The 25,303-nt window shown below is 44.4% G+C and overlaps 1 protein-coding gene across 11 annotated transcripts in view; it reads left to right on the forward strand.

Moving 5' to 3' along the window:
• The window catches only part of plppr2b (phospholipid phosphatase related 2b), a 97,251-nt gene that overhangs the window by 42,349 nt on the left and 29,599 nt on the right, over positions 1-25,303 (forward strand). For 10 of the 11 annotated variants that reach the window (XR_007898232.1, XR_007898233.1, XM_051707743.1 and 7 more), the window contains one exon: positions 12,035-12,223. Coding sequence is in view for 9 of the 11 variants with exons in the window: in XM_051707743.1 (XP_051563703.1) it covers positions 12,035-12,223 (189 nt within the window). In the remaining 2 variants the exon portion in view is untranslated. Of the gene's footprint in view, positions 1-11,736; positions 12,224-25,303 lie in introns of those variants that run through there. The other variant, XM_051707748.1, reaches the window with a different exon arrangement.

Here is a 25,303-nt window from a genome sequence, read left to right on the forward strand (position 1 = left end):
TTGGCACAATGCAGTCAGACAAGTACCGTTCTCCTGGCAACTGCCAAACCCAGACTCGTCCATCAGATTGCCAGATGGAGAAGCGTGATTCGTCACTCCAGAGAACGCGTCTCCACTGCTCTAGAGTCCAGTGGCGGCGTGCTTTACACCACTGCATCCGACGCTTTGCATTGCACTTGGTGATGTATGGCTTGGATGCAGCTGCTCGGCCATGGAAACCCATTCCATGAAGCTCTCTACACACTGTTCTTGAGCTAATCTGAAGGCCACATGAACTTTGGAGGTCTGTAGCGATTGACTCTGCAGAAAGTTGGTGACCTCTGCGCACTATGCGCCTCAGCATCCGCTGATCCCACTCTGTCATTTTACGTGGCCTACCACTTCGTGGCTGAGTTGCTGTCATTCCCAATCGCTTCCACTTTGTTATAATACCACTGACAGTTGACTGTGGAATATTTAGTAGCGAGGAAATTTCACGACTGGACTTGTTGCACAGGTGGCATCCTATCACAGTACCACGCTGGAATTCACTGAGCCCCTGAGAGCGGCCCATTCTTTCACAAATATTTGTAGAAGCAGTCTGCATGCCTAGGTGCTTCATTTTATACACCTGTGGCCATGGAAGTGATTGGAACACCTGAATTCAATTATTTGGATGGGTGAGCGAATACTTTTGGCAATATAGTGTGTGTGTGTATATATATATATATATATATATATATATATATATATATATATATATATATATATATATATATATATATATGATGTGGCGGAATGATCCGCCCCTCCGGCTCGTCATCGTCGCCCCGCCTCTTAGGGCCGCCCTTCAGCCAGGCTAACGATGGGAGTTGAGCGGGAGAGCGAGAAGAGGTGCATAATTAATAAGCCTCGTTTAGTCAGCGGTGAATGAAGCACACCTGATGGGGATAATGCTTCATCACCGCAGTCTTTAAAACGCAGAGCGCACCTCTTCTCGGGGAACCGGCTTCAAATCTCCATGTGTGCACACTGGCACCCTCGCACGCCCAGGACCTGAGCTGGTGGGGTTCGGAGTTGGACGAGATGATGTGCTCCCGGACCCGTTTCTCGGACGCGTTAATGAGTCGCCGGGGTGAACAGCTCACGTTGCCGCCTACGGGCTAGATGCCGGGCCGCGGGCCTGGGAAGAAAGGCCGCCAGTGACGCCGCCGCCCCTCGCGCCGTGGACTTTGGAGGGGAGCGTGAGCGGTCGACGGAACCAGCCCGTGCCTGGGCTATCCTATGGACACTACCCCGCCCTTCACGGAGCCCCGTTTTACCGCGAGGATGCCAGATTCCCCTTATATGAACTATTCCCCCTTGGACACTTTATTACCCCTTTATGGACATTTTTACGTTTATTTCCAATAAATGCCTCCCCGAGGCTTGGCGCCACACCCACTGTGTCTGTCTCTTGCTCACCCTACCACAATATGTATACTTGCATTGTGGGAGGTACTGAAGCCATATCTAGGACCAGAATATTAAGCAAACGCATAGCGATGCTCTGGCAACCGTACACAACCTAGCATAGTGGCACCAACTTTTGCAAGAGCAAATAACTCTAACATTAGCTTCAGACAATGAAAATCCAGTTTGTTCTGTTCACCATGGAAACCAACGCAAATATCAAAACCACTGCTAATTAGGGCAAGTTTTTAAATTGGCATATTCAGATATGGCTTTATCTTTGCAACAAGCCAAAACTTAGAAACCTATTGCTAAATGTCTGATCAGGATTTGTAATAGATGAGCACCAAGCAGACTAAAGCTAACAAAGCTAATTGCGGAACTGTGTTAATAGCTTATAGATGAGCGAGAACTAAAGACTTGTGCAATGCTGGGTAAGAGCTGGAAATAACATGAAGATGTGCACAGCAGGAGGAGGAGCAGCCAGCAGAAAAGAGTGTCTCTTATAGAGGAAGAGTTAAGCAAAAACTAGGCAATGGTCTCTTAAAGAGCTTTGTGAAATGGATTTGCAGAATTGTTTAACATTGACTCAAGCACTGATGGATGACCGATTAATTTAGCAGTTATCCTCTTTATTGAGTCCAGGGTGAGTCAGGAACAGAACTGGCCTTCATTGATCAGGTTGTTCAGGCTTTGGAATCCCTTAGCATTTCACAGCATAGAAAAACACATTGGGCACTATAGACATAATTGTAGATCATCTCAAAGAACACGAAAGTCTTTGCTGGAAGTAGTACCTGCTCTGGCTTTTTTTTTTTTTTTTTTTTTTTTTTTTTGTATATTGCAACTGTGTTGTCTGTTAAGAGGTTATTCTCTGGCACCATTTGTGCCTGAATATGTATTTCTTTTTTAGCATTTCATTTGGAAAGATTCAGTAACTGATTCGAGTATTTCTGTAACTGCTGATCACCTGGGATTTTCACGCACAACAGTCTCCAGAGTTTCCTCAGAATGGTGCTGAAAACAAAAAACATCCAATGAGCCGCAGTTCTGCTGATAGGTTCTTTGAACTTCTTATCTGTTAGCTAATCAGCTCACGCACATGTGATATGTCAAGCCAATCAGCTCACATAGTGTAAGCTGATCGGTCCTTTGATATATAATCAGGTAGCCAATCAAGCCTCTCTTAGCCTAACATTTAAATTTGCTGAGTTTATAAGTCAGCTGGTTTCACTACAACATGCTGCTAGAGTTTTCTGCGGAACCACCTGTCTAGATCTGCTACATGGGGATTGTATTTATGTCTAATTGTGCAGCAGCATGTCAACATGACTAACTCAGCATGTCTGTGTATGTTCTAGCAGTAGCAAGTCTCTGTACTTGCTCTGCAGCAGTGTAGCAGACCTAGTCCACCAAGACCAATATCCTATCAGTATGTCATACCCATATTAACATGCTAAATCTTTCAGAGAGTTGTCATGACTGAACTGAGGAAAATCTGAAATCACTCCAATTTTGTGTGCCTTTTATGAATCCAGCATAACCCAGTAAACCAACCCTGTTACATTCAAAATGGACTTAAATGTTACGGGGTTGAAAATCAGTAAAGAAATTTCCAATAACACCTTTAGCTAGCAAATATTACTGTACTACACCACATCATTCACAGTCAATGTTATTTCTTTGTGCTATGAACAGTATTTTGTCTGTAAAACAAATCACTATTATTAATAATTGATCACTATGATTTCTCCCATAACAGAGTTGAACTTGAGCTTGACAAGGCCAGTATTATTGTAAACATAATGAAATACTGAAAAAGTCTGTAGGGGAACTTATCTCTGTTTGAACCATGTGGTAAAAAAAATATGATGTCACTCCCTTAAATATGATGTCAGAAAGATCCGCATCATCTGATTTGATCAGAAAGTGCAAAATGGTTCAAAAGGAGATAGTGTGATTGGCTAGTTTTTGGAATGGCTTAAAAAGGTTTGGGCAGCTCCCTTGACTTTTTCACCATTTACAGAGACAAGTGGGGTATATCAGGACCCCTATTTCAGTGAAATCTGTCAGGTAATAGGGATATGTTATGTACTGTATGATATACCAAAATAAATCACTTACTGCACCTATACTTGTATATATAAATATATAGTATATCAGTATAACAGTGGTCACACAAATGGCACTGTGTCCTAAGAATGAATTAAGTATTTACAAAATATATCTGTGTATTACAGTAGGAAGACATTGTTTGAAGTGGTTGACATGTTTAGGAAGCAAATTACAAAATGTGTCCGTTGATTGCTCAATGTTGCATTTGAAAAAAAAAATGGAGGGAATATTTTTTGTCTCAATGACAAAGGCTGCAATAATGAGTTTTGGACCAGGGCGATATAGAAACCATTTGAAATGTGTCTATAAATAAGTCTGAATATCAGCACATTGAGGCTGTGCAGAGCTACAGTATGTTAATGTTTCATTGGACATTAATGGAGACCCTGACATAAGAGGGTTATGGGTCCAATATGTCATCACGTTTGTGCGCACACAGTGCATCTACACTTGCATGCAAACGCTCTTACATTGTTACCATCACATTCTATACTTCCCTCTCCATCTCTCTTGTGTTCTCTCTCTTAGAATTTAATAGATTCTAAATTATGAATTATAAAAAAAAATAAAAAAAATCAAGCTCAAGTTAACGTGACAATACTAATATATGATATGTTGTTGCGCAATGTTATTTGGCTTTTTTCCCCCTTGACAAACCTGTCCTGGAGTTCTAAAAGACCTTTAAATAGATGTTTCAGATAAGGGAGACATGTTTGAGAACCACATTTTGGCATCTCATTACTTCTTTAAAGTACTAGATGCACAAACTCCCATATTTTTGTAGTAAGAACTATTAGGTGTGTTAGAGAAACTATCATCGAACATAACATACAGTAGCATGAACATTTTCTAGGTTTAATCACATAAAATATGTCATAAATTGTAGCGTTTTTTATTAGTGTTTTTTTTTATATATAAACATTTGGTCTCAAACTATCTAGCTCCGAGTGATTTAATTTAGGCTAAATTTGCAACCCTGTTACACAGCCTGGTCTCATAGAACCACGTTACTATAATTACATTTTTGCTAAATGATTTTTATCGCTTCAGTTTCCTGGTGAAATGCACACTGGAGGCACTACAACAATTACTTTTATTCCCTTTTACACAAATCACCTTTAAAGGTGGACTCAGTAATTTTTGTCTTTGTGTCATCTTGGACGTACACTGACACCTAGCGGCTTGGATGTAGCATAATTTAAAATCAATTATTTTCAGTTTCAGATGCCATTGTGGAAATTTAGTATTCACAGTCAGCCATGATTATTTTAATCCATGAGTGAAAGTGTCAAATAACACAATGGTTACTGAGGTTAAGCGAGGAGTATTCTGCTGGCCATGTGATTTTAACATGGCAGCCTCCATGTGCGGAACATTTCCATGTAGAATAAAACAGCTTTTATAAGGCCACTGATGTGACTGGAGTCTTCATTTTAATGTGAGTGATCATGATTTCCAACATATATTATAAAATTACAATTCATGTCTTCAGGAGTTAAACTTTTTTAATGAGGAAAAAAAATTACTGAGTGCACATTTAAAACTGCGAATTATCAGTTTATAAAGACTTGCGCTTTGCCCTGTTCCTCAAACAACGCTATCACTTTATGCATGACTTTGTCATGGGATTATTCCGGTTTGTTTTGTGTGTCTTCCCTCGTGTTGTTGCGGGTGTGGCGTTAATTACGTGGCACCGTTGCTCAGCAACGCTTATTACCAGCTGCAGCCTGATTAACGCGACACCTGCACGCTATCTCCTTTCCCCTTTATAAGCAGCCCTTTGTGTGAGTTGTGTTTGTCGGATCGTTCTCTTGTGCTGTGCTTTGTCTCTCTCATGCTCATGCTCTTTTCTTGTTTTTAGTTGGATTTACCTTTACCTGTTTTCCTGTGCTCCAGTCATATATCTCTCTCAGTACCCTATGCATTTGGTCATCTCTGCCTTCATCATCCCACCTTGGCATTGCCTGCCAAGCTTTGTTGTCATCTCCATCATCATTGCCATTTGGATTACTCTTGCTGTTGGATTGTCTGCTGTGTTAAACCACTCTATATTCCATTAAATATCATTTGAACTGTTTCCTGCATCTGGGTCCTCTATTTATCATAATGATCCGACCAACATCATGGACCCCACAGGACTCACCGAGATCCAGCAGTTTCTCTCTCGTCAGGATTCCCATCTCGCTCAGCAAGAGGAGGTCACAAGATCCACCGGACGAGCCATCGAAGTTTTGGCAGCACAATTTTCTGAGCTCTCCTCCCTCGTCCAGCGACTGTCATCTCAAGATGAGTCCCCTGCACCCACACCGCCACTGCCACCCCCACCCCCACCGGAGCCAGCACCAGCCACTGCTCCACGATCTGAGCCTCGGATCAACCCTCCAGCATCCTATTCAGGTGAGCCTAACTATTGCAGAGCTTTTTTATCCCAGTGCTCTCTGGTTTTTTCCTTGCAGCTGTCTGCATTTACCACCAAGCAATCAAAGGTGGCTTATGTTATTTCACTGCTGACTGGTCGGGCATGTCTGTGGGGTACAGCAGTGTGGGAACAGAAATATCCATGTTGCTCCTCGTTCCAGTCCATCGCTGAGGAACTCTGGAAGGTCTTCGACCATACAGCGCATGGCAGAGAGGCAGCATATGCTCTAGCTGAATGTCACCAAGGAATGCTATCAGTATCTGAGTATTCCATTGAGTTTCTGATGCTTGCTGCTAGTTGTAACTGGAATGAGGAGGCGCAGTGGGACTTATTCCTGCATGGGTTGGCTGACCACATCAAGGACAAGATCTATGCTCTAGATCTACAAAAGACTCTTGTTGGACTTTTTGATCTTGATATTCGGGTGGACGCACATCTTCAGCGTCGCTCGCATCTAGGATCTACAGCAACTCATGAGCATCTGCTGTATGCTTCGTCACCTTCCAGGGGAGTTTTGAGTCAGGTTGCAGTCAGCCAGTCATCTGAGGGAGAACCCATGCAGGTGGGCAGAGCTCGGTTGTCCCGGGAGGAGAAGAACCGCCAATGCACACAAGGTCTGTGTCTCTACTGTGGATCTCCAGGTCATCAAGCACATTCCTGTCCGGTAAAAGAGAGAGCCCACCAGTAGTTCAGAGGTTACTGGTGGGTAGTTCATTCCAATGGAAATCCTCATCTTCGACTCTCCTCCCGGTACGACTGCAGTGGGGTTCTCTGCATCACTCCTGTCAAGCCCTAGTCGACTCCAGTTCTGAGGCCAATCTCACTGACGCTTCCCTGGTCAAGGCTCGCAAGATCCCCACTTCTACTCTCAATGTCAAGATTCCGGTCAATACTCTATGCAACACTCAACTTACAGAAATAACTCACTGCACCACCGCCTTAAACCTCACTGTCTCCAGTAATCATTCTGAACTCACCTCATTTTACATAATTGACTCTCCGCTCACCCCAGTCATCCTAGGACATTCATGGTTATCCACACACAGTCCTCACATTTGCTGGTCTGGTAACACGATTTTGGCTTGGAGTACTTTCTGCCATGCTTCTTGTCTTTTGTCTGCGCCTTCCCCTGTTTCTTGTTCTGTGTTGCAGGATGAACCGGTGGATGTTTCCAGGGTTCCCATGGAGTACCACGACCTGAGAGGGGTGTTCAGTAAGTCTCAGGCTGCATCTCTTCCTCCTCATCATCCCTATGATTGAAGGGTGGTTTATACTCACTCTCGGCTCCTGAAAGGGAGGCCATGGAGAAATACATTTCTGATTCTCTGGCAGCCAAGATCATTTGGCCCTCTTCCTCTCCTGCAGGTGTGGTGTTCTTTTTCGTGGATAAGAAGGATGGCTCCCTTCGGCCCTGTATTGACTATCGGAGGCTGAATGACATCACCATTAAGAACACCTACCCTTTACCGTTGATGTCATCAGCCTTCGAGCATCTGCGGGGTGCCAACTTTTTCACGAAATTGGACCTTCGCAATGCTTATCATCTGGTCCACATCAGAGAGGGCGATGAGTGGAAGACTGCTTTTAACACCCCTAGGGGGCACTTTGAGGATTTGGTGATGCCTTTCAGCTTAGCCAACACCCCCGCAGTCTTCCAGGCATTAGTCAATGACGTGCTGAGAGATATGATTAATCATTTAATTTTTGTCTACCTGGATGACATTCTGATTTTTTCTAATTCTCTCCAGGAACATGATCAGCACATCAGATGAGTGCTCCAACTGCTGCTAGACAATGGGCTTTTTGTCAAGGCCAAGAAGTGCGAGTTCCACGCTCGATCCGTAACTTTTCTAGGATTCATCGTGTCACCAGAGGGGATTCAGGTAGACCCAGCTAAGATTAAGGCTGTGGGAGAATTGGCCAATCCTGGATTCTCGCAAGGCCCTGCAGAGATTCTTGGGTTTCGCCAATTTTTACTTCCGTTTTATTCGCAATTACAGCCAACTAGCCACGCCTCTGACAGACCTTACTTCCACCAAGACTGAGTTTTGCTGGTCAAGGGAGGCCGACCTGGCTTTCTCCAAACTCAAGATGCATCCGTGCACCTTTTTCTCCCATCGTTTGTCTCTTGCCGAACATAATTATGACACTGGTAATCGTGAGTTGCTGGCAATCAAGTTAGCCTTGGAGGAGTGGCGCCATTGGTTAGAGGGGTCTGGGGTATCTTTCATTGTTTGGACCGATCTTAAAAATCTTGAGTATATTCTCTCCGCTAAACATCTGAACTCCAGGCAAGCCCGGTGGGCTCTTTTTTCGGTCGCTTTAATTTTAACATCTCTTACTGCTCTGGTTCCAAAAACGCCTTGTCTCGTATTTTTGATCGTTCCGAGTGACCGATCTCTCCGGAACCTATCATCCCTACCAAGTTGGTGGCGGCGGCAGTGTCCTGGGAGATTGAGTCGAAGGTCCGCACGGCCTTACAAGGGGTAACGCCCCCGCTTAAAACCCCACCGGGCCATTTGTATGTGCCGGAGTCTGTCTATCCAGACGTTATCCGTTGGTGTCATTCCTCCAAAGTAGCCTGTCACCCTGGAGTTTGGTGCACCCTGGCTCTGGTCAGACAGAGATTTTGGTGGTCGTGCATGGCCCGTGATGTTCATCAGTTCGTGGTCTCCTGTTCGGTCTGTGCTTGTTCCAAGACTTCCAGTTTGCCCCCAGCGGGACTTCTTCAGCTGCTGTCGGTACCTTCGAGACCCTGGTCCCATATTGCCCTCGATTTTGTTACTGCCCTCCCTCCCTCCCAGGGATTTACAGTCGTTTTGACCGTAGTGGACCAGTTTTCGAAGGTAGCACATTTCATTCCTCTACTTAAATTACCTTCTGCTAGAGAGACAGCGACTGCTGTCGTTGACAACGTCTTTCGAATTCATGGCCTCCCGACAGACGAGGTCTCCGACAGGGGGCCCCAATTTGTTTTCAGATTTTGGAAGGAATTTTGTAGATTACTGGGGGCTACTGTCAGTCTTACCTCTGGGTTCCATCCTCAGAGCAATGGGCAGGCTGAGCAAGCTAATCAGGACCTGGAGAGAACTTTACGGTGTTTGGATTCCCACAATCCCTCTTCTTGGAGTCAGCAACTTGCGTGGGTGGAGTATGCACACAACTCTTTGCCAGTTTCATCCACGGGCCTATCTCCATTTCAGACTAGTTTAGGTTACCAGCCACCTCTATTTACAGCACTGAAACCCAAAGTTGTGGTCCCCTCTGCCCATGCATTTATCCAGAGGTGCCGTCACACCTGGAGGAGTGCCAGACAGACTCTCATACAGGTGGGATGCCACACTAAGGCCCAAGCCGATCGCCACCGGTCTAAGCCTCCCATCTATATTGTAGGTCAAAAGGTGTGGCTTTCTTCTAAGGATATTCCTTTGTGTTCCATCTCCAATAAACTTGCTTCCAAATTTATTGGCCCATTTCCTGTTACCAAGACCTTAGCCCGGTAACAGTCTGTCTAAAATTGCCTCCAGTGTACAGGAGGGTTCACCCCACTTTCCACGTCTCTAAAATTAAGCCCATTTTTTACTCTTCGATAAATCCGCCCATTCCTGTTCCTCCACCGCCGCATCTCGTAGATGGGGGAACCTGCTTATTCGGTCAAGCGTATTCTGGATTCCAGGTGAACGGGGTGCGGGTTCCAGTATTTGGTGGACTGGGAAGGTTACGGTCCGGAGGAGAGATGTTGGGTCCCTGCACGAGACATACTTGATCATTCCCTCATTGACAGTTTCCACCAACACCAGGTCACCGGCCCTGAGTGCGCCAGGGGGCACACATAGGGAGGGGGTACTGTCATGGGATTATTCAGCCCCGGTTTTTTTTGTGTGTCTTCCCTCGTGTTGTTGCGTGTGTGGCATTAATTACGTGGCACCGTTGCTCAGCAATGCTTATTATCAGCCGCTGCCTGATTAACATGACACCTGCACGCTATCTCCTTTCCCCTTTATAAGCAGCCCTTTGTGTGAGTTGTGTTTGTCGGATCGTTCTCGTGTTGTGCTTTGTCTCTCTCATGCTCACGCTCTTTTCTTGTTTTTAGTTGGATTTACCTGTTTTCCTGTGTTGCAGTCATATATCTCTCACAGTACCCTATGCATTTGGTCATCTCTGCCTTCATCATCCCACCTCACTGCAGTCATTACCTGCCGTCGTCATCTTCATCACCATCGTCATTTTGGATTACTCTTGCTGTTGGATTGTCTGCTGTGTTAAACCACTCTATATTCCATTAAATATCATTTGAACTGTTTCCTGCATCAGGGTCCTCTATTTATCATAACAGACTTGTAATGCAACATATTTCAACAACTTAATTTACAAGCTTATTGAAACATGATAAAGTTACGAAGAATCTCAGCTGATAGAGCAGTGCACTTGCAATGCAAAGGACCAGGGTATGACTTCAGAAGAGCACACAAGTTGACACGTGAGCATAAAGTCATAGAAGCTCCACAAAATGACTTTATGACAATATTGTTTGAGAAAATTGTACTCGCTTTAAGCACCACACAGTGGATATTTCCCTTAAGAACCACCACAATGAAGGGCTTTTCACACTTAAAATTGTTAACCCAGGTCATCCCTAACCTTGGGTAAATAGAATCCTAGGTTTTCTTGCATCAAGGCTTTTCATACTCCTCTTAACTCCAGGTTAACACCTTTTAAACCCTTCTTTTAACCCCAGGTGAAGCAATGTTTCACACTTGTAATTTTTAAAGAGGGTTAGCACTGCATTTGCAGGGTAACCCCACATTGTGGTGCAAAAGAGCTTTTCATACTTGAAATCATTAACCCTGGGACATTTGAAACCTTGGGTAAACAGAATCCTGGGTTATCCTGTTTCATGTTTCACACTGTTCACGCTGGGTTAATAAGTAATCCTTGGTATTCATGTTTCAATGTTTCACACTGTACATTCTTAAACCCTGGGCTAATGTTCTTATTTGCATATTTGCTGTGTCATTAACAATGATTGAAAAAACACAGCTCGCGACAGACACGCAACCTGTCTGTGGAAATGTCGCCAAGCAAATCAGCTCTGTTTGTCTTTCGTCTTCTGAAATATGCCAAGAAAACATGGAATACTGTCTCTTTATTACGGCAGTTATCACGTATGCCATCACTGTTCGACACTACGGTTTTCCCTCAGACGGAGAATGAAAATACACCGTGTTTGAAATGTTTCAGCATGAAAGATTCAGAGGCTGAACAAAGAGCATGAATATTAAATGAGGTAAGCACTGAGGCATTATATGATCAGTTGTGTGTTGCTAAACAACTTTCTGTAACATTCTAACACTGCATCGTTTTTACACTATACAGCTTTGGCACCACAATGTGGGGTTATCCGCGCAAATGTGATGCTAACTCATTCCGGAGCAGGGTTTCATAACCCTGGGTAAAAAGCGGTGCTAACCCCCTTTCAAAATTACAAGTGTGAAATGTTATTTTTCATAATAAAAATCAAGCTATTATTCATCTTTTCTGCCTCAAATGAAAAAGTATATTTTACTTCTAGCAATATACCCATTTCCTCTCCCGCTGTTAGCACAGATGCACACACCCCCCTTCCTCTCTCTCTCTCTCTCTCTCTGATCTCCCTCCCAAGGCTGCTCTCTCTCTCCCATCCCTCCTCCCTCTCTCTCTTTAATGTTGCCATCTCTTTCCCTCCTCCCCTATTTTTCTTCTCTCCCTCGATCATTCTCATCTGTCTTTTTTCTTTATCATGGAATGCGTTTCTTAATTTGTGTCTTCCATGACTCTTCTTTTATTTCTATAGATGGGCACAGCTGAAGGGATTCCAGATTCTAGTCTCCTTTCATGCTGCCTTCACTCGTTCATTCACAGCTCAAAATATTCTGTCACTTCTTTCAGGGTGGGGGGGGGATTTTCTTCTTTATTTTCTTCTATTCGTTCCTCCGCTCAGCCGAAGATTCCGAATCCAGCCTCTGTTTCATTCATCTGTGTTCTAGCACAGATTGTAGGATCTAAACTGGAACCATGTTCTATTTCCAGCTGGTGATCATGGCCGGAACAGTTCTCCTGGCATACTACTTTGAGTATACGGACACGTTTCCGGTGCACATCCAAGGGTTCTTCTGCTTTGATAAAGCCTTCTCCAAGCCAAATCCTGGACCTGAAGATGACAGCAAAGCTGCTCCAGTGCTGGTCTATTCGCTGGTCACCGCCATCCCCACCATCACCGTAAGAATTTTAATGCCATTCATAAACTCACACTTTGTGAGTGTGTACATCTGTGTGTCGCCATGTGGGATTGTTAATGAGTGTGTGTGGGTATGAATGATTGTGAACGTAATCGATGCATCTGAAGCTTAAGTAATTCACAATTTATTTGCTGTCTTTTTCTTATTTAGATTATATAATTAGAAAAAGCACTGGTGAAAGCTGGTGAAAAAATAGAATGTTGTTTGTCAGAGTTGTCTATCTGCATCAATAACCAGCCTATAGCCAACTTGTACCAGCATTGCCCAAAATTAGTTTGACTATTTTGGAATTTAAATAGTTTATTTAGCAGTGTACTGTTGAAAATAGATAAAATGCAAATGAGTCCACAACTTTCTTTTTGTGCAAAAGCAGATGTCAGTGTCTAGCCAATGCATTGCAATGTTGTACATACTTAATATGAGTTGTTTTGTTTTTTCCGTTATTGTGGCAATAAGAAACCTCAGTACTCAAGGGGACAATAAAGATACTTTCAAATGTTAGAATCTCCAAAACTGACAAACAGTTTTGGAGATTCCGGTCTTTCCCATTCAAATAGATTGGAGATGTAAATGCATCCCTTACCTACATAGAAATAGCTGCCCAGGGGGCAGATTTTCAAAACGTAGATTGGCAAGGTTCTCTTTAAGCTGTTGCTTTGTCATGACAGTTGAGAAAATTGTCCAAGGAAGATGACTAATGTTGCCTAATACACATTTGTGCTAATGTGCTACTGTATGTGTTTACTGCTAATACACATGTGAAGTCATGCTTACCTAGCTAGAAACGGTAGCATTCATGTATTTGTGTAGCGTATGTTTCCAGAAACATACCTTATGCAAGTACGGGATTGTAGACCTGAGCACTTGGCCAATGCATTGCTAATGCGCGGTTCAGCTGAACTTACATTACTAACGTGCGTTCTTGTGTTACTGTGGTGTTACTTACTAGCTCAGCAATATTCTCTTCAAACTGTTGCACCCCTATTACAGTTGTTGTCTTGAAAGACAAAACTCACTGCAGAAGCTCACAGTTCACACACTAATGTCTGCTATAGCACCCCTTGCACTAACGTTGAGAATGCAACACTAACTTGTGGTGAGTAGGGCTTGAAACATAATTTTACACAAATATGTTTATGGGTCAATGACGTGACCCTCATTTTATTGTCATCTAATAAATTAATAAAAAATACATTAAAATGTAATTCACACAAAACAATTACTTGAATAAACCTCTTCTATGATGAACATGTTTTCAATTACTGAGTTCAAAGTAATTTTGATTATTTTTCTGGGGCTTAAAGTCAAAAATATCATGTGGTGTAACCATCCGGAGACAGTAATTAAAAGCTGAAATTCTTGAAAAAATTTTTGGCATGAGTTGTGCTGAATTATCTTTTATTATTATTTCTTAAAAAAAAAACAGTTGCAATATATATATATATATATATTTTGTTTTACATATTTAATATATAAAAAACTTTTGTCCACCAAATCAAAGTCATGTGGTGAATCCAACATGTAGGTAGTAATTTTGTTGTCATGTGACACAAATCATAAAACTGAAGATTTCTTTAGACCCACAAGACTGTGTGTGAAGCTTTAATAACAAATCCTAATTTTGTAATATCATTATATATCAGTATTTTGACATTTTAATGAAAAGGCACATTTGGTTCAGGTCATTTGGTGCACAAGAAAACTTGATATTCTTGACTTAAAAATTCAAAGATTAAATGTCTACAAACTTGACATTTGTTTTAAACCAGATTTTTTAAAATATTTCTCATTTTTGTCACCTCAGACAACCTTATTTGTCAATGAACCTTATGCAGATGTGAGTGCTTGGCCAACGCATTACCAATGTGCAGTTCAGTTGAACATGCTTAACGTGCGTTCTTGGGTTACTGTGGCGGGAACAAACCTCAGTACTCAAGGGGGTGACAGAGTTACCTTCACAAGTCTGTGCTATTAAACTGGATGTGTTATTATTCAGGTAAGTTGCTATAAATATATTGACTTTAACTTACTTGCTCAGCAATATTTTCTTCAAACTGTTGCTCTGCCATGACAATAGTTGGCTTGCAAGAGAAAACTCAGCATAAAGCGGATTTTGGAATGCACCAAATTGAGGTTGCGTAGCTGGTAACGTCTGCGTTCATGTACTTGCATAGAGTATGATTTGGGCTTTACAGTGTCAGGAAGAAGAGCTCCCAGTGCTCTCTCTCCTTTCTGGATGTTCAGGGTCATGCATGCAGTCAGGACATTGTGTCATTATTATTTAGGTCAGACAAACCTAAGTGACATTAACAAAGTCAGATGTCTACAGTGCAATGCAGAGCTATGAATGGAAACTTCAAGGGGTCAATGCTTCAGCCAAGAGTCTCGATTCAGTTAGCCAGGAAAAAATTCAGATGTCCCAGTGGTGTCAAGTGATACATTATGAGAAGGAGGATGAATTAATGTCGGTCTCAGCCAACATCACACAAGCAGATGGTGAAATACCACAGCATCTGACATCACGAGGGCTTTCTTCACATTTAATTATTTGTACACACACACACACACACACACACACACATTTCTCCTCTGTGTAAAATCAGAGCAGAAGAAGTTTATAAAATAAAAGCTCACCATCAGTTATTGCACATGGAGCTGACAGCAGCACACACAGGGACACCTGCCAACACACACACACCCCTCACTAATATAGTTAAACATGAGAAGATGAGATGTCCTCACTAAGAAAACAAGTGTGTGTTCTTTAGGGATCTATGTAGATGGGTTTTTCTTATATTTTACTTCTCATTTTCTTTTCTTTTTTCTTTTTTTTTTTCGGTGTGAAAAATGACACTGTTGAACATATCTCTATAGGAACTCACATGCACAAACACATGCAGTGTGTGTGTTTGTGTGTGTGCAAACTCTCTTTGTGTGTCACTACACCTACTATCTCTTTGTCTTGAGGATGATAGTGAGTGTCCGTATCTGCGCTCTGTGTGTGTGTGCACGTGTGCGAGTATGTGGGTTCTCGGTGTGTGCGTGTGGGCGGTTGAAGGTTTCTATCTTTTGCTGTGAGTAGAATATGGAAACAGTGATAGTGAATAAGAAAAACTCTTGTCAGTTCTAGCTTCTTAAACGTGGCTGCTCTTCCCGCTGTAAAAACATGTTTGAACCCTGACGGAGGGCTTAATTACTGAAACATGCTGGCTCTCCACATCTGAAGATGTCAAGTGGTCCTCTAAATCACAGCAGTCACTGCCTTTTGTGTTCCCTAATGAGCGAAGTACCACAGAGTGCCCAATCGGGGTCATTTCCATTTCAATACAGCTAGTTTCAGACTGAACACACTGTTGGTACGTCTCAATCAGCTCCCTAGTTCAGTAGTCAGGGCACTGGTCAGGGAGTCAGGCCATTTGGAGGGTTATGACAATCGCAAAATCTATCTAGTGCACTTAAATATTCGCTACCCAAAATTTTTCCCAGAGTTTTAAACCAGGGAGCATCGTTGCTTACTATATTCCCTTACCCGAAATGTCTTCAGGTCTTCTAAAGTCTCAAGTTGTTAGAGGATGAGCGCAGGTGTAAATATATTGTCAAAGCCTCATTTTCTCTTTAAAAAAGAATTATATTTCATCCATAATGTACATAAAAGGGAAATAGTCTTTTAAATATTAGAGTTGTTATAAAAAGATTAAAAATACACTTCTTTCTATATTTATGTATTAATTTGTCATTTATTTTTCATAATAACACTCGTAAATATGAACCATTTTAATATCTACAACAAAAATGCATGATAGTGTCATATATACAGCGGTGTTGTTGATTAATTCCAGCTGCGTTTAAAAGTGCAACCTCATAATTCTGTCATAGGTAATTGAGTCATAAATGTCCCAATGTTCAGTTGATCAGTACACTTGCCAGTGCCCGAATTCGTGTTTACAGTATACTAATTCACGACATATGGAGCTAATTGAGATGCACTCATTCACACTGTGAATTTAGCATTTAGGACATTGAAAGTTCTACTGCTGAAATCGGTCTGTGCTTCCCAAAATTTTAACAACTGCCCCAGTGGCCGAAGCTGGAAGTGTTTTTAGGGTGAAATGTCCACAGGGTGGTGCTAAAAGCCAGTTTATTTTCAGCTGTAAATTATGTAATACATTCAAGAGGAATGCATATTTTATTAACCCTACTCCCTAACTCAAACCCCAACCCTAAACCTAATTGTCAGAGGAGGAAAATGTCATTTTAGAGAGAATATGATTCCTTCCTGGTTTCCTTAGGACTAGAACCCGAGTCTCAGTGTCATGGCTCCGGCATTTCCCGGTTCGTTCTGTTGTTTGTTTTCTCTCCCTCGTGTTTCACAGTGAGCGTAATCGGCCTTTCCATGGGAATGCTGATCACTCCCGGGGAGGCGTAGATTGCGGTAATAGATTTCTTACACGTTCCACCTGTCTTCCTCTGATTGCACGCCCTATTTCATCCCGTGTGTTTCCTCGGTTTGTTTGCTGGTTTATTGTTTGCTGTACAACTCACGTTTGTCTCCTGTTTAGTGTGGAGTTGGTTGCGCTATTCTCGAGGTGGTGTTTACCCCACAAATCGCTATTGCCCTGTTGGTCACTCCCGAGGAGGATTCCTTGGATTACCTTCCCACGTGTTGGGGAGCTTGAGTCTTGTGTGTTCCTTCACATCGAACCAATCTTTCCGGACTTCCACTGCAACACCTACTGACGAACACACCCTCCTCGCCATCCTGGCTTTATTATTTTGAGCTTGACCGAGCTGGCGCTGAGCGCTATTTTGTGTTAATAAAAGACTGACATTTATCTCTTTTGCTCTTGGGTCCTGTTTTCCCCAATGTTCGTGGCAGAATAAACCAGCCAGTTATGGACCCAGTGGAGGGGAGCACAATTCGTTCCGCTCTGGCTCAGCAAGGAGTTCTACTTGGCCGACACCAGGACCAGATATCTGCATTGAATAGCGCCATGGAGATGATGGCATCACAGCTCGCTGAGCTTACGGCACTGGCCCAGCAACTCCGCCTCCCGCCTGATCCCGCTATGGTGCAGGATTTACCTCCTCCCCCATCAACTGTTTCACATGCCTCTGCAAGCAGGTCAGATGTGTGAGGGATCTGTCAGCGTGTTTCTCTCTCGATGCTCTTTGTTTTTCTCTATGCAGCCTTCTGCTTTCACTTCTGACACCATGAAAGTTGTCTGCGTAATCATGCTTCTCTCCGGTAAGGCTGGAGAAAGGGGAATGGCTTTTTGGGACAATCGTCATGAGTGCTGTGCATGACGCTTTCTCTTCGGAGCTTTGCCGGGTTTTTGACCACACTGCCCAAGGTCGGGAGGCAGGGAGAATTTTATCTGGACTTTCCTAGGGGAACCGGTCAGTTGTGGATTTTGCTATCGAATTTCGTACTCTGGCTGCCTCCAGTGACTAGAATGACCATGCTATGTGGGACCGCTTCTTGCGGGGATTATCTGACTCTATCCAGGATGAAATCTATTCCTTGGACTTACCCCACGATTTGAAGACTTAGTGGACCTGGCTCAGTGATTTTCGTTATCTGCCCGCCCCTCCACCCACATCCCCTGATCTTCGCCCCAACCCAGAACCCATGCAGGTGGGCAGACTACCAGCCTCGCATCGGGAGAAGCAGCGACGGCTCCTCAAAGAGCTATGTTTCATTTGTGGCCAAGCTGGCCATCGCTCTGCTACCTGTTCGTTAAAAGACCCCGCTCACCAGTAGGTAGGGGGTTACTGGTGAGCGCAACTCCCCTGGACAAAGCCCCTGGACTTCGCACCCTCCTCCCGGTCCGATTACTGATTGTTTCCGATAGCCATGTGATCTCGGCTCTGGTGGATTCCAGCACTGAGGGGAACTTTTTTGACTCTGATTTGGTTTTTAGGTGGCGGCTTCCCATATGCCAACTGAAGGAACCCATCACAGCCCACAGTCTCTGGAAATCATTCTGAGCAGCTGTCCTTCCTCCTCATCCGGTCTCCTACTACCCTGGTGGTGCTGAGTTGGTAACACATAATCCTCACATAGACTGGGCAACCAATTCTGTTTTGTCTTGGAGCTCTTTCTGTTCTTCACATTGTCTTAACTCTGCTGTCTCCCCTGTCCAGTCTTGTTTTTCATTGCAGGATGAGCCGGCAGATGTTTCAGGTGTTCCGCAGGAGTATCACGACTTGAGGGCGATATTCAGCCGATCCCGCGCCTCGCCTTCCTCCTCATTGCCATACGACTGCGCTATTGAATTGCATCCTGGCACCTCTCCACCTTGAGGATGGTTGTATTCGCTCTCTGGCCCCGAAAGGGAGGCCATGAACAGGTATATTAATGATTCTTTAGCAGACGGTCTCATCCGCTCTTCCTCTTCGCCTGCAGGGGCATGGTTCTTCTTCGTGGAGAAGAAGGACGGCAAGCATAGACCCTCCATAGATTATCGGGGCTGAATGACATCATGGTAAAGAACCTTTACCCTCTGCCGCTGATGTCTTCTGCCTTCGAACTCTTGCAGGAGGCATCCGTCTTTACAAAGTTGGACTTACGGAATGCTTACGATCTGGTCCGTATTAGGAAGGGGGATGAGTGGAAGACGGCATTTAACACCAATAGGGGGCACTTTGAATACTTGGTCATGCCATTCGGATTGGTCAAACGCCCCCGGCGTCTTTCAAGGGCTTGTGAATGACGTGCTTCGAGACATGGTCGAACGTTTTGTTTTCGTTTATCTCAACAACATTCTGATCTTCTCCCAGAATATGCAAGACCATGTGCGGCACGTCAGGCATATTCTTCAGCTACTGCTAGAGAATCGGCTGTTTGTCAAGGTGAAGTGCACGTATCATGCGCAGTCGGTTCCTTTTCTGGGGTTCATAGTTTCGTCTGAGGAAGTGCACATGGACCCAGCTAAGGTTAAAGCCGCCGCTGAGTGGCCAAACTCCAGATTCTTGCAAGGCTTTGCAGAGGCTTCTGGAGTTCGCAAACTTTTATAGAAGATTTATAAGGAAATATAGCCAACTCACTGCTCCTTTGACAGACCTCACCTCCACTCATACTAACTTTTGTTGGTCCCCAGCCGGGCTCTTCTAACTGCTGTCCCTTCGAGACCCTGGTCGCACATAGCCATGGACTTTGTTACTGGTCAAGCTACCTCCTCATCTTCGTCGCATTCATTCCGTCTTTCATGTGTACAAAATTAAACCCGTTGTTTGTTCCAATTTGCACCCTGTCACCTCCATTCCACCCAACCCCATGTCTGGTTGAGGGCTCTCCAGCCTATACTGTCAGGAGACTTATTGACGTTAGGCGGAGGGGCAGAGGGTATCAGTATTTGGTCGACTGTGAGGGTTATGGACTTGAGGAGAGGTGTTGGGTTCCGGTGCAGGATATCCTGGATCGCGTCCTTGTCTATCGTTTTCACCAGTAGCAAGGTAATTTTTCGGAGGACGCCAGGAGGCGTCCTTGGGGGGGGGCTCCGGCATTTGCTGGTTCATTCTCTTGTTTGTTTTCTCTCCCTCGTGTTTCACAGTGAGTGTAATCGGAGTTTCCATGGGAATGCTTATCGCTCCAGGGTAGGCGTCAATTACGTAGATTTCTTACATGTTCCATCTGTCTTCCTCTGATTGCATGCCCTATTTCATCCCATGTGTTTCCCCTGTTTGTTTGCTGGTTTATTGTTTGCTGTAACACTCATGTTTGTCTCCTGTTAGTGTGGAGATGGTTGCGCTGTTCTCAAGGTGGCTTTTGAGCTCCACAAATGATAAAAAAGACACCATAAAAGTATTCCATATGATTCATGCACAAAAATTGTAAAGGTTGTTTATTTGTAAGGGAGTACTTGTAATATTAAATTTGACTGTTTTTGGTGTAAGAAACCCTGTGGGAGTATAAAATGTGATTTCTTTTGTGAAATGTGATCTACTTTAATTTAATTAATCACTTTAAGAGCCTTAAATGGACTTAAATAGACAGATCCAGATTCATGCTGGTGATGTTGAAGGCATCAGGTATTATATAATCTAAAAACAGCAGTCTTTATAAACCATATACACAAAAAGGATAATATCTTTAAAAGTTATCCTTTTGTGTTCTGCATTATATATATAGTCATATGGAATAACATGAGGGTGATTAAATTATTAATTTAAATTTTTTGGTTGAACTATTCCTTTAATGTTCTTGGGATGACCATTAAAAATGTGTTTTTTTTTTTTGCGTAACCTAATGCATTCAGGTTGATTTATTCATATCAAATCATATTTTTTTACTTAAATAACTGACTTTTTTGGGGGTTTTTTACCTTATAATTTTTTTTTATGTGTACTATATACTCTACCCACAACCAAGTATACAAAAGTAGAGTTTAGCAACATTCAAAAGAAGTCTGTAAATGCTGACAAATACACTTTAAATTATTCATGCCTCTCTCTCTGAGCTTTTGGCAATGTGTTTTTCTGGTAAATATGGCAGCACTAGGACAGTCTCTGTTTTTCTTCGATCTGAAGAGAGCCCTGGCCCAGCATAGGTGTACAGCATCCTTCAGTGACATGCTCACTTAGAGTCTGTGGCTGCCTGACTTCACATCTGTGGGTTTATCATGCATGTTTGGGGACTGTGTGCTCCTATACGCCAGAATGTGGGTATGCCATAAGTGTGTTTCTGGGACCTCATTCTGTTTGGAAGAGAATGCTCACGTGAAAGAAGGAGAAAGAGAGAGAGAGAGAGAGAGAGAGAGTACATGTGTCTTCATGTGGGTGAGAAGAGTTACACATTACAATCACCGAGCACTTCATTATGAACACTGTGGTCCTAATAAAGTGCCCGATGTGGTCTTCTGCTGTTGATGCCCATCCACCTCAAGGTTCGATGTGTTGTACATTCTGAGATGCTATTCTGCTCACTACAATTATACAGAATGGTTATCTGAGTTACCATAGCCTTTCTTTCAGCTCAAACCAGTCGGGCCATTCTCTGTTGACCTCTCTCATCAAGGCGTTTCTGTCTGCAGAATATGTTGTTGGATAATTGCGTAAAGTACACTGTAAAAAGTAACATATAATTATACCTTATGGTGTCATTTCTACCAGATCTAACCCTTAAAAATGAGTTTTGATGGTGTAACCCAATGTATTCAGGTTGATTTAGTTAATTTATATTTTATATTTTTTAATATAATTTTGACTTTTGAGTTTTGAATCAAATTAGTTAATTTAGATGTAATGATATGAAACACAATTATTAGGTTAACATTTGAATCGGACTTATTGGTCCAACACATCCCACAGATGCTCAGTCAGATTGAGATCTGGGGAGTTTGGAGGCCAGGGCAACACCTTGAACTCTTCATCATATTCCTCAAACCATTCCCAAACAATGTGTGCAGTGTAGCAGGGCGCATTATCCTGCTTAAAGAGGCCACTGCCATCAGGAAATACCATTGCCATGAGTCTGCCTGGTCTGCAGTGATGTTTAGGTAGATGGTATGTGTCAAATTGACGTCCACATGAATGGCCAAACACAGGGTGTTCCAGCAGAACATTGCCCAGAGCATCACACTCCCTCCACTGGCTTGTCGTCTTCCCACAGCGGCCATCCACGTGATGTAAAAGAAAACGGGACTCATCAGACCAGGCAACCTTCTTCCAATGCTCCAAAGTCCAGTGTAACACCTCTCAGTGGAAGGAGGAGGTGAGAAGCAAGATTTCCTGGTTCAGGTAGGCGTTTAATTGTGCACCCTGATGCTTACAGTTCCACACACTCGACAGCTTCACAAGCAAATATTAACTTAAGCACTTCCACTTCATTACATCATCAACATAATAACATGTAGCACCGTGGCCTTCCTTGCGCCAGTCTCTCTCTCTCCGCCTGCTGGCGGTTTGGCTCTTTTATGCCGCTCTCCCCATGCTCACTGTAATTAGAGACAGGTGTTAGACATAATCTAGCTCAGGTGTAAGCGCCCTTACCGCTTTCTCTCTCTCCGGAGAGATGCTTGACCACGCACCCACTGCCACATATCCCCACCGCCCGACTCGGGCCGGGAGGCATCCGGCCTGCCTACCACTCCCCCCCCCCCATTTCTGGAAAGGAAGTCGGCGACAGCCATCCGCGCTCCCATTCTGTGGACCACCTTGAACTTAAATGGCTGACGAGCCAGATACCAACGGGTGATCCGCGCGTCGGCATCTTTCATGTGGTGGAGCCACTGGAGCGGGGCGTGATCGGAACAGAGGGTGAAGGCCCGCCCCAACAGGTAGTATCGGAGAGTGAGGACCACCCACTTGATGGCGAGACACTCCTTTTCCACGGTGCTGTACTTAGTTTCCCTCAACGAGAGCTTACAGCTAATGTACAGCACCGGGCGCTCCTCCCCCCCCACCACCTGCGAGAGCACGGCCCTCAGCCCTCTGTCTGAAGCATCTGTCTGTAAAACAAAAGGGAGAGAGAAATCAGGTGAATGTAAAAGCGGCCCCCCGCAAAGTGCGGCTTTAACTTGCGTGAACACCTGCTGACACTGCTCCGTCCACTGGACAGAGTCTGGAGCTCCCTTTTTAGTGAGATCAGTCAGCGGGCTGGTGACATCCGAATAGTTAGGCACGAATCTTCTATAATAGCCAGCCAGCCCCAGGAACTGTCTCATCCCCTTTTTGGTCCTGGGCCTAGGGCAGGTCGCAATCGCCGCTGTCTTGTCAATTTGGGGACACACCTGCCCGTGGCCCAAGTGGAACCCCAGATACCGTACCTCCACCCGCCCAATCGCGCACTTCTTTGGGTTTGCTGTGAGTCCCGCTCGGTGCAGCGATCTCAGAACCGCCCTCAGATGTTGCATGTGCCGCTGCCAATCATTGCTGTAAATGATGATATCATCTAAATGGGCAGTGGCGTAAACTGAATGCGGTCTGAGAATTCGGTCCATGAGACGCTGAAACGTAGCCGGGGCTCCAAACAAACCAAACGGAAGTGTCACAAGCTGGTGTAATCCAAACGGTGTGGAGAAGGCGGTTTTTTCACGGGAAATTGGTGTCAAGGGGATCTGCCAATAACCCTTCGTCAAATCCAATGTCGAATAAAATCGAGCAGTGCCCAACCGATCGATCAACTCATCAACGTGAGGCATTGGATACGCGTCAAATTTAGACACCGCGTTGACTTTCCTATAATCCACACAGAATCGTACAGACCCATCGCTCTTAGGCACTAGAACAACTGGGCTGGACCAATCGCTGTGGGATTCTTCTATTACCCCCATATTGAGCATTGCGTCCAATTCTTCCCGAACAATTTTCTTCTTGTGTTTGGGTAATTGGTAGGGGCGGCTACGTACCACGACCCCCAGCTTGGTCTCAATGTGGTGGTGAATGAGGTTCGTACGACACGGTAGAGGGGAGAACACATCCGCAAATTCCTGTTGCAACCTGGCAACCTCCGCGAGTTGACTCTGTGAGAGGTGGTCTCCACAAATGACCGGGGTGAACTGTTTATTTTTTGAACTCACCTCCGGTCCGAGCTCCGCCTTCTCTGGAACTACCATAGCCAACGTCACTGGGACCGCCTCCCTCCACAATTTCAGGAGGTTGAGGTGGTATATTTGACTTGTGCCCCCTCTATCGGTTCGTTTATCCTCATAATCGAGATCTCCGACTCGTCGTGTGACCTCAAAGGGCCCTTGCCACTTGGCGAGTAATTTAGAGCTCGATGTGGGAAGTAATACAAGCACTTTATCTCCCGGTGCAAATTCCCTTAGCTGAGTTCCCCTGTCATACAGTCGGCGCTGTCGTTCCTGAGCTTGGAGCAAATTCTCCTGTGTTAGCTGGCCCAAAATGTGCAGTTTTGCTCTAAGATCAAGAACGTATTGAATTTCATTCTTACTATTTGAAGGTCCCTCCTCCCAGGCCTCTCGCAATACATCAAGCACACCGCGTGGGCGTCGCCCATACAGCAGCTCAAATGGGGAGAAGCCAGTGGAGGCTTGCGGGACCTCTCGTACTGCGAATAACAGGGGGTCAAGCCATTCATCCCAATTCCTATCATCGTCGTGCATGAACTTACGAATCATGTTTTTGAGGGTTTAATTAAATCGTTCCACCAGGCCATCCATTTGAGGATGGTACACGCTGGTGCGAATTGATTTAATACTCAACAATTCGTACAGCTCGCGTAGTGCCCGTGACATAAACATTGTGCCTTGATCGGTGAGGATTTCTTTTGGAATCCCCAACTGGGAGATTATTTTGAAGAGTGCCTCTGCAACACTGTGTGCTGAGATGTTGCGAAGAGGCACCGCTTCCGGATATCGCGTTGCATAGTCCACTAGGACCAATACAAAGCGATATCCGCGTACTGACCATTCTAATGGCCCGACAAGGTCCATTCCAATTCTCTCAAAGGGGACCTCGATCAACAGAAGAGGGTGCAATGGCACTTTTGGGGTGGCCGGTGGGTTAACCAGCTGGCATTCGCGGCATGCCACACACTACCTGCGGACATCAATGCCAATGCCCGGCCAATAGAAGCGGGCTATTAGACGGTTCAGTGTTTTCCTTTCTCCTAAGTGACCCGCCATGGGATTATAATGAGCCGCCTGGAATACCTTTCCCAACAGCTCCGTGGTATCAAAAGTTGGGTTGTAGCTTCTTTAAGTCTGAGTGTCCTGTGTCACTCTATACAACCGCTCATTTATAATCGCAAAATAGGGGTATGAAAGGGCGATGTCAGGCTGGAGTCGTTGACCATCGATGACTCTCACTTGGTCGAAGGCATGTTTGAGGGTTTCGTCTCGTGACTGCTCCAAAGGGAAATCCCCCTCAGGGAAATCCCTGAGAAGGGGAGGGGCTGCAGCCTCTCCCCCTCTCTCATCATTATGACGTGGAGCTGTTGAGGACGGCTCCGGCTCCACCTCCCCTGCCAGGGCATCGCACATTGCACATCTCCCTAATTTAATACAGGACCCATCCGCACAAATTCCCTTTAATAAATCTCTAAAGTCAGGCCAATCCGTCCCCAAAATCAGCGGATGGGTGAGGCAGGAACTAACCG

The sequence above is a fragment of the Myxocyprinus asiaticus genome, chromosome 9, assembly GCF_019703515.2.
Source record: "Myxocyprinus asiaticus isolate MX2 ecotype Aquarium Trade chromosome 9, UBuf_Myxa_2, whole genome shotgun sequence".
NCBI lineage: Eukaryota > Metazoa > Chordata > Actinopteri > Cypriniformes > Catostomidae > Myxocyprinus > Myxocyprinus asiaticus.